The 15,714-nt window shown below is 37.3% G+C and overlaps 1 protein-coding gene and 1 pseudogene across 1 annotated transcript in view; one reads left to right on the top strand and one right to left on the bottom strand.

Annotated features, from left to right (window-relative positions):
• The window catches only part of PSMD1 (proteasome 26S subunit, non-ATPase 1), an 83,626-nt gene that overhangs the window by 48,184 nt on the left and 19,728 nt on the right, over positions 1-15,714 (top strand). Inside the window, exons 17-18 of the mRNA XM_068966945.1 lie at positions 5,998-6,112; positions 10,498-10,614. Of these exons, the coding sequence (XP_068823046.1) occupies positions 5,998-6,112; positions 10,498-10,614 (232 nt within the window). The remainder of the gene's footprint in view (positions 1-5,997; positions 6,113-10,497; positions 10,615-15,714) is intronic.
• On the bottom strand, positions 15,074-15,566 carry LOC138077036 (deoxyuridine 5'-triphosphate nucleotidohydrolase pseudogene; annotated as a pseudogene).

The raw sequence follows: 15,714 nt of genomic DNA on the forward strand, positions 1-15,714 counted from the left end.
CTCTTTATGATACTATTTGCAATCTTGCTAAATAAAGTATCTTTTTCACACATAGAATCCATGCCTTAAATACTCGTTTTCTCAGCTTTGACTTCTTTCTTGCAGACGTGCTCAGGTTTACCACTTAATGAAAAATAAAACCTTTCTTTATCCCTTCAGTCTCTTTCCTTCATCATTTGACTTCTTTAGAAAATTGCCTATCCTTTTTCCTTCTTACTGGGCTTCCCTGATAGCTCAGTTGGTAAAGAATCTGCCTGCAATGCAGGAGAACCTGGTTTGATTCCTGGGTCGGGAAGATACCCTGGAGAAGGGAAAGGCTACTCACTCCAGTATTCTGGCCTGGAGAATTCCATGGACTGTATAGTCCATGGGGTCACAAAGAGTCGGACACAACTGAGCAACTTTTACTCCACTTTCCTTCTTACTCCCTACCCAGTCTGTAACCCTTGTAATCAGATTTTTATCCCCAACACTCTACTAAAATAACTCTGTTGTTCAGTTGCTTAGTTGTGTCCAACTCTTTGCGACCCCATGGACTGCAGCATGCCAGGCTTCCCTGTCCTTCACCATCTCCCTGAGCTTGCTCAAACTCATGTCCATTGAGTCATTGATGCCGTCCAACCATCTCGTTTCTGTTGTCTCCTTCTCCTACTGCCCTCAGTCTTTCCCAGCATCAGAGTCTTTTCTAATGAGTTGGCTCTTCACATCAGATGACAAATTTCAAACTTTTCCCCTCTATGTTCATGACTACAACCTTTCCCAAGTCACTGTTATATCTTAACCAGATTTCTGAGGTAGCCTCTTAACTGGCCTTTTTTCTACCTTTACCTCTGGCCTCAGTAGAGCAGCCTAAATGACTGTTTTTAAACAAGTCAGATCATATCATTCCTTTGCTTAGAATCCTGATAGCCCTTCATTTCACTCATAGTAAAAGCCAGTTTCCTATAACCTGCCTCGTTTTCACCTGCTCTTCCCTCTTCACTACTGTCAAACTGTTGGCGTCTTTGCCCCTCCTCAAACATGCTGGATGTCATTCTGCCACAGGGCACTTGCATGAGCTGTTTCCACTGCCCATATTGTTCCTCTGGATAGCCACTTGGCTCACTTCTTCACTGACTTAGCTTAAATGTCACTTCATCACTGAAGGTGCCCTGACTGCACCAGTGAATGCTGCAGAATGCCCCATTCTCTTGGCTCTTCCAAGGCCCTTTACCATGATTTACTGTTTTTGTTCCCATGGAGCTTCAGCTTTTTACTTACTCTACCACTTATTATTGTCCGTCTCCTACTAGAGTGTAGTCTTTGTCTTTTTTGTTTACCGTTCTCTTTGAGTTTATCCTGCTTGGAGTTTGTTAAGTTTCTAGTCTTTCATCAAAATTTGGGATGTTTTTGGCCATTGTTTGAGTATTCTTTCAGCCTTCTCTTTTTCTTCTCCCATTGGGACTCCTATTACGCATATGTTGGTGTGTTTTGTGATGCCCACAGGTCTCTTAGACTCTGTTCGTATTTCTTCATTCTTTTCTTTTTCTACTTCTCAAATTGGATTGTCTCAGCCAACCTAACTTCAATTCTCAGTTAACCTAAGAAAGATGGTATTATCTCTGCCTGTTCTGCTGTTGAGCCCCTTCTAGTGAATTTTTCATTTCTTAGTTTGCTCATTTAAAGGGCAGGGCTCGGAGATATGCTGATAATGCTATAACTTTTTGAATGTTACACTAGGTTCAGAAATGCACTGTGAGATTTTTAAGAGCTTTGTTGCTTATTACGGGTTTCCCTGATAGCTCAGTTGGTAAAGAATCCGCCTGCAGTGCAGGAGACCCTGGTTCGATTCCTGGGTTGGGAAGATCCCATGGAGAAGGGATAGGCTACCCACTCCAGTATTGTTGGGCTTCCCCTGTGGCTCAGCTGATAAAGAATCTGCCTCCAATGTGAGAGACCTGGGTTTGATTCCTGGGTTGGGAAGATCCCCTGGAGAAGGGAAAGGCTACCCACTCTAGTATTCTGGCCTCAAGAATTCCATGGACTGTATAGTCCATGGGGTCACAAAGAGTCAGATACAACTGAGTGACTTTCAGTTTCACTTCTTATAGTGAAGTAGCAATTTCTTTATATAAATCTTATGAATCTACTTTCTTCTCACCTCTTTGAGGAGATTTCATTCCATTTTGGCATCACCTGAAAGCAATGAAACTGTTTGGAAACATACCACAAGTTTATCTAAAACTATAATAATTTTTAGTTTTTCAAAGTAGATGATAAAAAAGAAATATTAAAAATAGGACTAAAATCATAACATTTGAGGCAGGGTCTGTGTGGTTTTGTTTTCCTTATGGTACTTTACATGTTGTAGAAGGATAATTCTTTAAATACTAAATTGATGGTAAAAAACTACAGTAAAAACTAATTTAAAAACTGCAAATAGCAGTAGCTTAGGATACAGAATCTCAAGGGACACTGTCTTTTGGAGATGAAACTTTTCTTTTTCAGTTATTTTTCTGATAGTATTTTATATATTTTTTATATTGAGATGAAAACAAAATTCAGAGTATATACTATCACCCCTCTTTTAATCTCTAAATCTCTTATTCACTTTCTAAACTTTTATAAACTAGCCAAAAAATAGAGCAGGAAATGTTCATGGAGACAGATGAACTTTTATTGCTGATCAGGGATTAGTCATTTAAATACTTAATTACACTGATCCAAAGGCATTAAAACAAGATACAGAAATTATTTTATGATGTTATCTTAAGAGATAAATGTTTACATAGAAAAAGTAACATTCAAGGAATGTCAGAATTATCTAAAACAACTGAATGAAAATCTTATGAACTTACACACTTATTAAAGAGTTAGTGTGTTTTCTACTAATTTGCAGGTTCTTCCTCCATATCTTGCCTAGCCCTCCCTACCCCCATTGCATCTCTGTGTAATATAATGTGTTTTTTGGTCTTCTGTATTTCCTAGAAATTGATACGTATAAAGACTTGGTCCAATTCAGAGTCAGTTTTTCACTCATTTCTTCTTTTCTCTCTCTCTCTTTTTTTTTTAATTTAAGGAGAGGCTGGCAGTGTGCATAAGGTATAAAGTCTAGTTGTTTTTCTTTTCATGATGTTAGCAGTCTGATAATGATGCTGATATCCATTAATTTCATTACATGTTGCAAAATATTGACAATATTGATATGATTTTGTCATTTATTCATTTGTTAGCTTAGTTTTAAAAAGTGTATATTTACCAGCATGTATGTGTGGGCTTCCCTGATGGCTGTGTGGTAAAGAATCCTGCCAATGCAGGAGACACAGGTTCAATCCCTGGGTCTAGAAGATCCCCTGGAGAAGGAAATGGCAACCCCCCCTAATGTTCTTGCCTGGGAAATCCCATGAACAGAGGAGCCTGGCAGGCTACAGTCAATGGGGTCACAAGAGTTGGACATGACTTAGTAACTAAACAATAACAATAGCATGTATGTATGTGTTTGGATAAAGATTAACATAAGGAAGTTTTGCTTTCAGTCAATGTTTGCATTGCGATCATTGCTTGGCAAAATTCATTTGTCCTTTGAGAGCTGCTTGTTGAAAAATTTAAGTAAACCTAGAACATTATCGGAGAAGGCAATGGCAACCCACTCCAGTACTCTTGCCTGGAAAATCCCATGGACGGAGGGGCCTGCTGGGCTGCAGTCAATGGGGTCGCTAGGAGTTGGACACGACTGAGCGACTTCACTTTCACTTTTCACTTTCATGCGTCGGAGGAGGCAATGGCAACCCACTCCAGTGTTCTTGCCTGGAGAATCCCAGGGACGGGGGAGCCTGGTGGGCTGCTGTCTGTGGGGTTACACAGAGTTGGACATGACTGAAGCGACTTAGTAGCAGCAGCAGCAGTAGAACGTTATGATTTGGGGACTTCCCAGGTGGCGCTAGTGGTAAAGAATTCGTCTGCCGATGCAGGAGGCATAAGAGGCACAGGTTCAATCTCTGGGTCAGGAAGATCCCCTGGAGAAGAAAATAGCAACCCACTCCAGTATGCTTGCCTGGAGAATCCCATGGACAGAGGAGCTTGGCAGGCTACAGTCCATAGGGTTGCATAGAGTCAGACATGACTGAAGTGACTTAGCAGTCATGCATTATTTTATTTTGCTCTTGAAGAAGTTGAATGTCTCAGCTAATTTATGAATGAGTTTGTCATTCCTTGTCTTAACAGATTTTCTGAAGAATGTGTCAGAGTTGGAATAATTATTATTAGACTGAGAAACATATAAGAATTTTTTTATGTGCTTTTGAGTTTATAGCCCTTACAGCCTGTCTCAGTCATTATGGTAATAAACTAAGTAAAGCTTTCCAATTAGGCTCCCAAACAAAGCTCTGTATTTGTGTTTACAGGCAAATTTTTTTCTAAACCTCATAATAGTTTATGTTAATAGTTAATACCTTTTTTTAAGCATAATACTTTTAACAAGGGGAGAGTTGTAAAATAAGATTTTAGATACATTTCAGATAAACTCTTTGTGAGTCACTTTTCCCTGGACTATCCTGTCCTTGCAGCTAAGGGGCAAAGTGGGTGGAGTGTTCTCTGTGCCACCAGTTCCCTGAAAAGTCAGGGAAGAAATCTGGATGTCAGAACCCTAGGTATAATCAGTTTCCTGGGTTTAATATCCAACTGGTTTTTACATTGTTTTGAGTGAACTTTTGGGTATGAGTTACACTTTTTTAAAATAATGAAGTTAGGAAATAATCCAACCTTCCCTTACAGCAAAGTTCTTCCCCCCACTTCACCTTTTTGAGGTATGGTTGATGTATAATATTGTATAAGGCCTAGATGTACAACATAGTGATTCACAATTTTAAAAGACTCTGTTCCATATATAGTTACCATAAAATATTGGCTATATCCCCTGTGTTGTAGAATGTATCTTCATAGCTTATTTACTTTATACATAGTAGTTTGTACTCTTAATCCTCTACCCCTGTCTTGCCTCTCCCCCCAAATTCACCTTTATAGACAGTTTTCATAAGTTTGACTCTACTTCATTGGAAATTTGAATTTACCATTCTTTGGGGTTTGAGGCTAGAGGACAGTTTCTGCATAGAATTATAGGTTTGAATTGGTCTGTATGTAATAACTGCTTTCATTCACAACAAGATACTTTTTTTAACTTTCTATTGAAATGTAATATATGAATAGTCTTTTTTTTAAGTTTTTGTTGAAGTATAATATACATCTAAAAACATGCACTTAATTAGCCTAAGCTTGGTGAATTTTCACGACTGAACAGCCTGTGTGACCAGACCTAGTTCAACATCAGCACCAGCCTTTCAGAACCCCCCTTACACTCTCTTCCAGTTATTATACCCATCAGGCTGCCCCTCACAAGTAACCACCCTAACAGGATAGTCTTTCAGAGAGGAGATGAGATACTTCATTTGTCAGGGTTGTCCTCTTTTCTCTATTTGCTGCAAATATGAAGAGGATAAGAAAAGAACAACTTCTCTTTTCTTATCAACACAAAAATAATTGCTGAAGACAGAAAACAAAAATCAGGATTCTTTCCATACCGACTCCTATTTACCAATGTAATATTCCATCAGAGTAATAACTGGAAGATTTAAATCATTTGGAATCATGTTGGAGTCTCTGTAAGTGACATGTGTCTTCTGAAACAAGACCCAGAGTAAGCAGCAGTTATGAGAGGATGCAGAGCAGAGCTGGCCCCCACCCCCTTCCCCCATGGCTGTTTCCCACCCGGGAGGAGACACAAGGAATGACAGATGCTGGGATGCAGAGCTGTGGTTGAGGGATCACCTGATACTTTCCTTTCTTTGCTTACAGTCTCTGAACGTTGATGATAGATTTCTAATATCAATGTTAGAATTCTGTTGGAGATTTTTAATCTGGCAACTTCTGTGTTGAATATAACTCTGTTGTTTGCCATAACTTTCACAGAATTGATTAAAGTTGTTCCATCTTGATTTAAAATATGTCTCTGTCTCTCATCAGGACCCCTGAACAGTGCCCTAGCGTTGTTTCCTTGTTGTCAGAGAGCTACAATCCACACGTGCGTTATGGAGCTGCCATGGCCCTGGGCATCTGCTGTGCTGGTACAGGAAACAAGGTAAAGCCCAAAGCCGGGCCGGCAGCTCTTCCTGGCGCCAGACTGTTTCCCTAGCAGAAGAGTTTATGGAACAGCTGTGAAGATACAAGCGTGCTGTAAGCTGCACTTGCCTCGCAAGCTAAGCTTTCCCGAACTTCCCCACTTTACTGTGCTGGATTGCTGAAAGCAGTTTAAGAACAAACCACATTACATGGGTGGCTCTAGTAGAAAGAATGCTGTTGAATTTTTTAAAAAGCATTGATTTCTTTAAAAAGAAGAGAAAAGATTTTTCTCTTTGAAGAACTACTCTGGCCATTTTACATTGTTATTTCACATATTTAATTTGCATAATTAGTATTGTGGAAATCAAAGTTCTTCTTGAGACCACCATGGTCAGTTCAGTTTGATTTTTTGTGTGTGTGTTTTAACCTTATACCTAACTGCTGTTTGTCTGTTTCTTCCTCAAGAACGTAATAGGTAACCTGGTATTTGTTAAGCCCTCAAAAGTGACAGAAAGAGTTGGGCTAGGCACATTGATGATTCAAAAACAGTTTTTCGTGAGATTCATAAAGAAACGCACCAGTGTTTTAATAACAGGTATTCTTGATCAACAGCAATGACATAATCACCACATTTTGCCTTTCATAGCACACATGAACACATCTTGGCTAGTTCCTCAAAAGTTATACTTTTTCTTTTAACAGCACACAAGTGTGTGTCTGTGTGTGAAAGAGAGAAAGAACAGGAAGATGGTTATATCCGCAGAGTCTTTACATCAGAATGGAGCCATGTTTTAGAAATCATTTCTTATCCAAACTAAAGTAAAGCATAATTTTTAGTTTATTAATTGATTCCAGGAATTAGATTTTAACTTGCTTGACTTTTCTCTAATAAAGAGGGTTAGTATTGGATACAAATAATTTTTCCTAGTCACATAAAACATTATTGAAGCTAGAAATTAAAATAGGCATTTTCACTGTGTGGCAAGAATTGTATAAAAATTTATAAAAGAGACATGCCCTTCCAGTATTCCCTTTCTGTCTCCGTACCCTGCTTTTTTTTTCTTCAGAGCACTTAGTACCACCTGACATACTTTTATGACTTAATCGAGCAAAAGAGTTCTTGGTCGAATACAATGAACAAATGCTGGGATGTACAAAGCTCTAGTGGTTTCTTTCTCTTTTTTTTCTTTTTTTGACTTTTTATTTTATTTTGACCTATTTATTTATTGTCTGTCTCCTCTCCACTGAAATGTAGGGTCCCTGAGAACCAAATATTCACTGCTAAAACCTAAAGTCAGACCTGACACATAGTAGAGTTTCAGTAAACATTTGTCAGTTGAATGATAGAGGGAAGATCATTTTAAGGATATGATGAGGAGCAAGTTGGACATGGTTTCTGCCCTCACAGTTTTGTTTTTAAATGTTTTCATTTTTTTGGAGGAGAATTTCTTACATGAGAATGTCTCTTCAATTTTATTAGAGAAGTCATTCTGTGTATAAAATACAGTTTATAGAAATTGGCCTTCATTTTTTTCCAGACACATCTGTTCTATAAATAAAGGAAAAATATAGTTGAATGTTATGCAAAGTATTTTCTCCCTCGGGTCTTTAGTAGACATTTATGTCAGACCTCATAAGTTAAATGTAAATTAGATTTTTTTTCTTTCCAGATTATTCTGAACTTAATATGGTATCTAGGAGCAAATGTTCTTTGGGACACAGCATCTGACAAGTTAATTCAATGAACATTTTTCATTACTCTTACTAAACAAGTCTGCTTTATTTCTAGATAGTTTATATGATCTACTTATGAATATCTGTCTGAAGTTTGGCACTTTAATTTTCCTTCTGGAAAACCTGAAACACCCTGTTAATTCTAAAATATGTTTTTGAGCTTATATCACATACTTTAAAGGGCAAGGTAGTGTCTTCTAACTTATAAGTTGGAAATTTTGTTAGATTTTTATCATGACTGCATCATAAAAAAATATATAAATAATATTTGAAAAACTTATTCTTCTAAACAACAGCACTACATTTTACAGGGAAGTGAGAAAGAACACACTTATGTGATGTTTGTTTTATCTGTGAATCACTCTTGATTTTTTTTTTTAATAAATAAATTGACATGTAAGGAAATCATTACTCCCCATCCCCGAAAAAGGATTCAATTCATTTACCCGGCTTTGAAACAAAGGACATTTGAGAAATTACATACTGTATTGAAATAAGTTTGATAATCATATAAACTCATTCTTCTGTTCTTCCAGATTTATATTTACCTAAGGACCTTGTAAAAGGTGCTAAACAAAGCTCCTGCAGAGTGTTTAACAGAGCAAAAGAGTTCTTGGTCAAATATACAAAGCTTTAGTGGTTTCTTTCTCTCTCTCTCTCTCTCTCTTTTTTTTTTTTTTTTGACTTTTTATTTTACATTGGAGTACAGCCAGTTAAGAATGTTGTGATAGTTTCAGGTGGACAGAAAAGGGACTCAGCAGTACATATACATGTATCCATTCTCCCCCAAACTCCCCTCCCATCCAGGCAGCCACATAACAGTGAGCAGAGTTCCCTGTGCTAAGGAGTAGGACCTTGTTGGTTATTCATTTTAAATATGCAGCGTGTGCATGTCGATTTCAAACTCCCTACCTATCCCTTCCCCCACCCTTCTCCCCTGGCAACCATAAGTTCGTTCTCTAAATCTGTGAGTCTGTTTACTAGTGGTTCCTTTAATTAGGTTTCTTCAGTAACTTCAGATATGCAGATGACACCACCCTTATGGCAGAAAGTGAAGAGGAACTAAAAAGCCTCTTGATGAAAGTGAAAGAAAAGAGTGAAAAAGTTGGCTTAAAGCTCAACATTCAGAAAATGAAGATCATGGCATCTGGTCCCCATCACTCCATGGGAAATAGATGGAGAAACAGTGGAAACAGTGTCAGATTTTATTTTGGGGGGCTCCAAAATCACCGCAGATGGTGATTACAGCCATGAAATTAAAAGGCGCTTACTCCTTGGAAGAAAAGTTATGCCCAACCTAGATAGCATATTCAAAAGCAGAGACATTACTTTGCCGACTAAGGTCCGTCTAGTCAAGACTATGGTTTTTCCAGTGGTCATGTATGGATGTGAGAGTTGGACTTTGAAGAAGGCTGAGTGCCGAAGAATTGATGCTTTTGAACTGTGGTGTTGGAGAAGACTCTTGAGAGTCCCTTGGACTGCAAAGAGATCCAACCAGTCCATTCTGAAGGAGATCAGCCCTGGGATTTCTTTGGAAGGAATGATGCTGAAGCTGAAACTCTAGTACTTTGGCCACCTCATGTGGAGAGTTGACTCATTGGAAAAGACTCTGATGCTGAGAGGGATTGGGGGCAGGAGAAGAAGGGGACGACAGAGGATGAGATGACTGGATGGCATCACGGACTCAATGGACGTGAGTCTGAGTGAACTCCTGGAGTTGGTGATGGACAGGGAGGCCTTGCATGCTGCGATTCATGGGGTCGCAAAGAGTTGGACATGACTGAGCGACTGAACTGAACTGATACATTCCTGGAGCCCTTGATGTACTAGATACATTTTTGAATCTGCAAGAGGGGTTAATATATAGTATGCCGGAGTTCCCAAACTTATTTAATCAAGGAATCCTGTTTTCATGGAACTGTTATTCTGAAGAATTTAATATTGGGAAAATCCTAGTAAACATTTTGGAAAATTCTACCATATATAGTCTTTCAAAGTGTTACCATGGAATTAGTTCTAATCCTATTTAATTTGTGTTGCCATTCTACTAGCAAGTAAAATCTTGTTTTCAGAGTTCTGTTTGTTTTTTGTTTGTTTCGATTTAGATTTGATTTATTTAATTTTTTAAATTAGGTTTTGTAAAATCATCTTAAGATATTGTCTTACTCTAGTATTTGAAAAAAGTTGGATACAGAGTCAGACTGGCCTGAGTTTGCTACACTTAGGTGATTTTTGGGAATTTACCTTTCTAACTGTCTCTTTGTTTATAAAGATTGTTTTCTATTGCTCTTGTTGTTTTAGTGGAAGGTATTTTATATGTTTAGGTTGAATATACCCTCTTCATCCTGAATATGTAATAAATATACAAAATATCTTCCACTGTACCTGGAAAATAGTATTGTTTATCAAACATTAATCTCATTTTTTCTTACTTTCTTTTTGACCTCTTTTACCCGAAGACAGGGGCACTCCTGTCTCTAAGCTTTCTTTTCACTTACCATCAGATATATTGAAACTTAAAGCATGCTCAGTTCTGACCGTTACATCCAAGTAGTCTTAAATTAACTTGTGAATACAATGTTAGATGGAAATATTGTGTTAGAAAGACAGTAACTAATTTGAAAATTTAGCTACATGAACTTTATTAAAAGGTTTTTTTTATGCTTTCAGGAAGCAATTAATTTGCTCGAACCAATGACAAATGACCCTGTGAACTATGTGAGGCAAGGAGCTCTCATAGCTTCGGCTCTCATCATGATCCAGCAGACTGAAATCACTTGTCCAAAGGTGAGTGGACAAAAATATTCTCTAGGAGAGAACTGGTTCAGACTTTTCTTTAGTAGCTTATCTTCTCTTGAATACATTTTTACCTCAGATATTGTGAACACAGTGCATAGGAAGTAAAGAAGTAGGAGAATGGGAAAGCTTTAAGTATATAATATTCTTTGAATGCATTTTTTATAAATTTATGGTCACTTTGTTAATTCAGCTACATAGCCATACTTGAAAAATTAGAACTCATGGGTTGGCAAAATCATAAAAATCAACTTTAATTTCTGCCTTCTGTTGTCCTTTTAAAATTTGTTCAGCAGAATGACCTGTTCCTCTAATACATGATACAAACTCAGTGGTCCATGACTTTTTTGGTCCATCCCCTGAGGCAATAAAAAGTTCTTCAGTCACTTTATATAGTGTATACAGTCTCAGTTAAGCAAGGAGCTCATCCAGATTCTCTGTAGGAATGTCGTTGCCTTCATTGGAGAGCCCTTGGGCAGGGTTTCAAGTGGCTCCAGGAAGACTTTCTTTCTTTATCCACAACTCTTGCATATTTTTCCCTTCCTGCAGGTTGGATTGTAATGTTTCATTGTAGCTTTGCTTGCCTCTTCCTCTCTCTCCCTCCTTCCTTTTCTTCTCCCTCCCTCTTGCATTGCTTGTGCCTCAGTCAATAGCAAATGCCTCTCACTTCATGTGTCAGATGTCAGTGCACAGTGACCACTGATCATATTAAGCTCACCGCGTAGTCTCCCTGAAGCCCATTTCTAGGCTTGGAGTTGGGAGGAGGAAAGACTTAAAGCCCAGCTTTCCCCATTCAAGCCCTTTTCACATATCCTTCTATCATCTTCCTCACACAGACCATATGGGTGACTCTATAACAGATTTCAAGGCATCTATTTTAAAATCTCATGGGGTCTCCTCTCAGACCTTATTTCAGACTTTTGTATCTAACATATCTTGGCAGCTCAGCCAGAACTTCTCATTTTGTTGAGAAACAGATGATGTATAGATCTTATTTACATATACTAAAATTACCATGTTTGACATAATGTAATAGATGTATATAGTTTATGCAGTAATTTCAGATCTTTTAATTCTTAATTTAAACTTAGGGCATTTAACAAGCTTGTATTATTTCTGCTTCTGTATGAGAAGCAGTGAAAGAGAGTAACAACAGAAAATGCCATTGGTATACTGTGTTTTTGCTCATCAGGTAGATTTATTTTCAGCAAAGTAGATAAACTGGGAAGGGGGAAAGGGAGGGTGAAGGAGAAAAATAATTTTAGAATTCATTGATTATTCTGTGAAACTTTGTTCAATAAATTTCAGTTTCTGAGCAGTTGCTATCATTTTTGTCACTGTTTTTTTTTTTTTAAAACCAGTTCTAGTCTTTCAAAATCATTTCTAAGACTTCTAAAAACTGGATTATTGCAGAAACAGAATCAAACTTCTCATCCTGTTTTAATAATATATTACTTCTAGAACATCTTTTCAAGCAGACCACATTTTTTTTGGGGTTTTGTTTTTAACAGCAGTTATAATATGAGTAGCTTTTGCATCTTTTATGTCTGCTTTTGATCATCTGTTGATCTTTGTTATCCAACTGAGTAATGTCATTGAAGAAGGAAGTTTGGTCATGGAATGCATCTCCCCTAACAGTAATATACAGATATTTATTCACTTTTATTCTGTTACTTTCATGTTTATGTATTATGAACATGACAAATGTTTTACTATCTTCCCATCCTCTGCTGTAGGATTTCACTGATTTGATTTTATAACCATAAACTGTGTACCAACAATGGCCAAGTACTAATAAGTAAAACTTTTTCATATTTAGAAAAAGTTAAAAAGAGTGCAGCAATTAGAATAATTATTCTTTTGTAATCATTCATAAACATTTGTTGAACCAAGTCTTAGCTAGTGTGAATATGTGGAACACATTTCCATCTTCACATTGTATCAGAATCTTTGGTATTGATTCAGAATGTTGAAATGTAGTTATACCTGGTAGCCAATGCCATTAATATAAATTCTTTGGGGGAAGGTTAAGTGTGTACCCCAATGACAAAAAAGCAAAACTTTATACAACAAATGTTCTTTCTGGAAACACTATCCCTTAGAGTGAAATTGTTATTCAGTTCATAAATCCTTAAAGTTTAAGTTCTGTTTCGTTGTTTTCTGCTCTGAAGCATATGATCAAGAGCTTTGTAGACTATAGTTTATACCATCTCTCTTTTATCTGATAATTGCCAAGAAGATAACATTGATATTCTGGGAATTCCCTGGTGAGCCAGTGGTTAGGACTCCATACTTCCACTGCAGAGAAACTGGTCAGGGAGCTAGGATCCTGCAAGCCTCACAGCGAGGCAAAGAAAAAAAGATATTCTCTCAGGGTGGTATGTGTTATTGCTGAAAAGAAACAACTGTTAACAAGCTTGAAGAGAAGTAAGTTCTCAAGGCTACAGGTTCCTAGTCACAAGGTTACAACCAGTCCATGAAATAAAGTGAAAATGCCTTGAAATCAAAAGTCACGTGTTAATTTAATCAAACTATAACCCTTTCCTCAAAGGAATCCAGAAGAGATATTTCTGAGACATTTTGTGAGATTCTCAATGGAAATTTCCAAAGGAAATGTTTTTTATGTAATCATGATCTATATCACATCCTTTTATAGAATGCCGTCTTTACACTAAGCTCTACACACTGTTGGTCTTAGTTGAACTAACTCCAGTACATCTTTGCTTTTCTTCTGCCGCTTTCTTACTCTCACGGACATAGGCCTAAGAACCTGTACACCCTTTTGCGTGATTACAGACCCAATTTTAAAAAGCTGTTATACCAGAGGATCAGAACCATTTAACTAGAATAATGTTCTTTTATAGATCTTTGGAGTTATTTTGTCTCCAAAACCAACCTCTTTATGAAGAATCTACTGTTTTTCTTATTAAATGAACTCCACTGTTAGCAGTTACTTGAACATGTATATAGCAAGTAACATACATAGAATCCGATAAAAATGTTGAAGTGTAAGAATAGGATCTAGTGCTCATCCTTGTCCAGTATCATCAAGCCTAAGACCTGCTACAAGGAAGCTTCTCCCGCCACTGACATGTACCCCTTCTGTAAGTAGGATCATATTTGGCCACATTTGATAAGCTTTTGCAGTTCTAAAATAAATCAGCATCAACTTTTATAAGGTTTATTTTGCAGCATAACACATTTGTAAATAGAAATCTATATTACATACTGTTGCCTTAAGTAAGAGAGGATTTAGACACTAAAGTGTTGGTGGTAATATAAAGATAAGGCACAGGCAACTAACATGAACAAAATAATGCTAATAAAATTGAGGAGGAAGCTAGAAACATGATTTGGTATATTGATAGAAGGAAATTATAATAGCACTTCCAGGAATATCTTGAAAAAGGAGAAAGATAATTTTCACTTTAGTCACATAAAGTTTGAGATTATAGCAAGTCATTTGGAGATAAGATGAGAACATAGGAAAATAATCAGAACTAAAGAAAAAAATAGGAGCCAGTCCAGATAAATTATGTAAGTCCAGAGCCCTTTATCTGCAATTCCAAATTCCAGAAAACTCTAAAAACTAAGAATTTTCTTTGTTTTTAAACTCATTTGGCTGTAAAATCTAACCTCGTATGAACATGTTTATAGCCTTTATCCCATTGGTAAATATTCAGTCATTTTGCTGCTTCAGAAATATTAATTTGGTTAATTATGGGATACTACCCCCATACTCCACTGAGGTTATTGCATAGTTAATGGTGTATGCACCATGTTAACTGTGAATTCTGAATTCCAAAATTCATTTAGTCTCAAGGATTTTGTGGAAGGAATTAAGAGACCTAGTTGAAGTCATAAGAGCTAATGTATTATTGTAGAAAGATAAAAGGGGACAAGAAAAACCCTCTGAAACTGATCCCTGATGTAAAGCTTCATTTCTATATCCTGGAAAACTGAAGGAAAAAAAAGAGAGAGGAAGAGACATACCTAGGTGATAAGTAACAACAGAAAAGACTCAGTGTAATTTTATTCTCTTCTCCCCTCTACCTTTATTTTTCTCTCTGGCATACAAGCATGGGTTACTTTTTTTTCCCCAACAGTATAAGGTGTGTAGAATTAAAAACCTGATGAATGTTTAAAATGTAGGAATTTGGAGAGGATAGACTTTAATCAAGCACAGCAGAAAGCATGGATCACATCATTGTCTGAAATTTAATTATCTTTTCTTTGAGATTATCATGATATAAAATGGGAAGTTAATATGACTTTATTCTACAGATTCTAATTTGCTTTCTGTAGGGGCCATATTATTCATACGGATAAAGTTGAGTCAGAAAATCATGATCCTTAGCCATGAAATTCTCTTTTTTTTTTTTCCACTTTAAGCAAAGTCTTTATTTTCAAGAAAAAAGTGCATTCTCATTTCCTGTTCTTGGCATAAGTTTTAATTACTTCCAGGGGAACCAAAGCCTCCGGAACCCCTTTCAGTGTCATCTAAAATTTGAACTTCCTCTATTTCTGGGTAAAATATCCGTTCACAAATGAGCTGTGCAATTCAATCACCCTTTTTGACTTCAAAGTTCTCTTTGCCAAAATTAAACAGGACAACACCAACATTTCCTCTATAATCTTCATCTATGACACCAGCTCCTACATCTATGAAGTGTTTTGCTGCCAAGCCAGAATGAGGAGCCACTCTTCCATAGCACCCAGAAGGAAGGGCTATCTGAATGTCAGTTTTCACAAGCACTTTCTCCATCGGTGGTACTGTGTAATCATAGGCACTGTACAGGTCGTCGCCCGCGGCGCGCGGACCCCTTGGTGGGGGCTGTGGCGTGCTCCAAGAGCCAGGCAAAGCGGAGGTGCATATCTCCCGCCTCCGTGGCCCAGGCCCACTTGCTGGGGGAGACGAGTTGTGCCTCTTGTGAGCAGGGCATGGCAGCGTAGAACGTGGGCACAAGAGGGAGCAGGGGGAACAAGAGCTGAAATTCTTTATGAAGAATCATAATAATGAAAATGAAGTCACTGCTGCATAAATAATAAAATGTGAGGAAAATTTTTAAGTGATAAACAAAAACTGGCTTT

The sequence above is a fragment of the Capricornis sumatraensis genome, chromosome 3 (assembly GCF_032405125.1).
Source record: "Capricornis sumatraensis isolate serow.1 chromosome 3, serow.2, whole genome shotgun sequence".
NCBI lineage: Eukaryota > Metazoa > Chordata > Mammalia > Artiodactyla > Bovidae > Capricornis > Capricornis sumatraensis.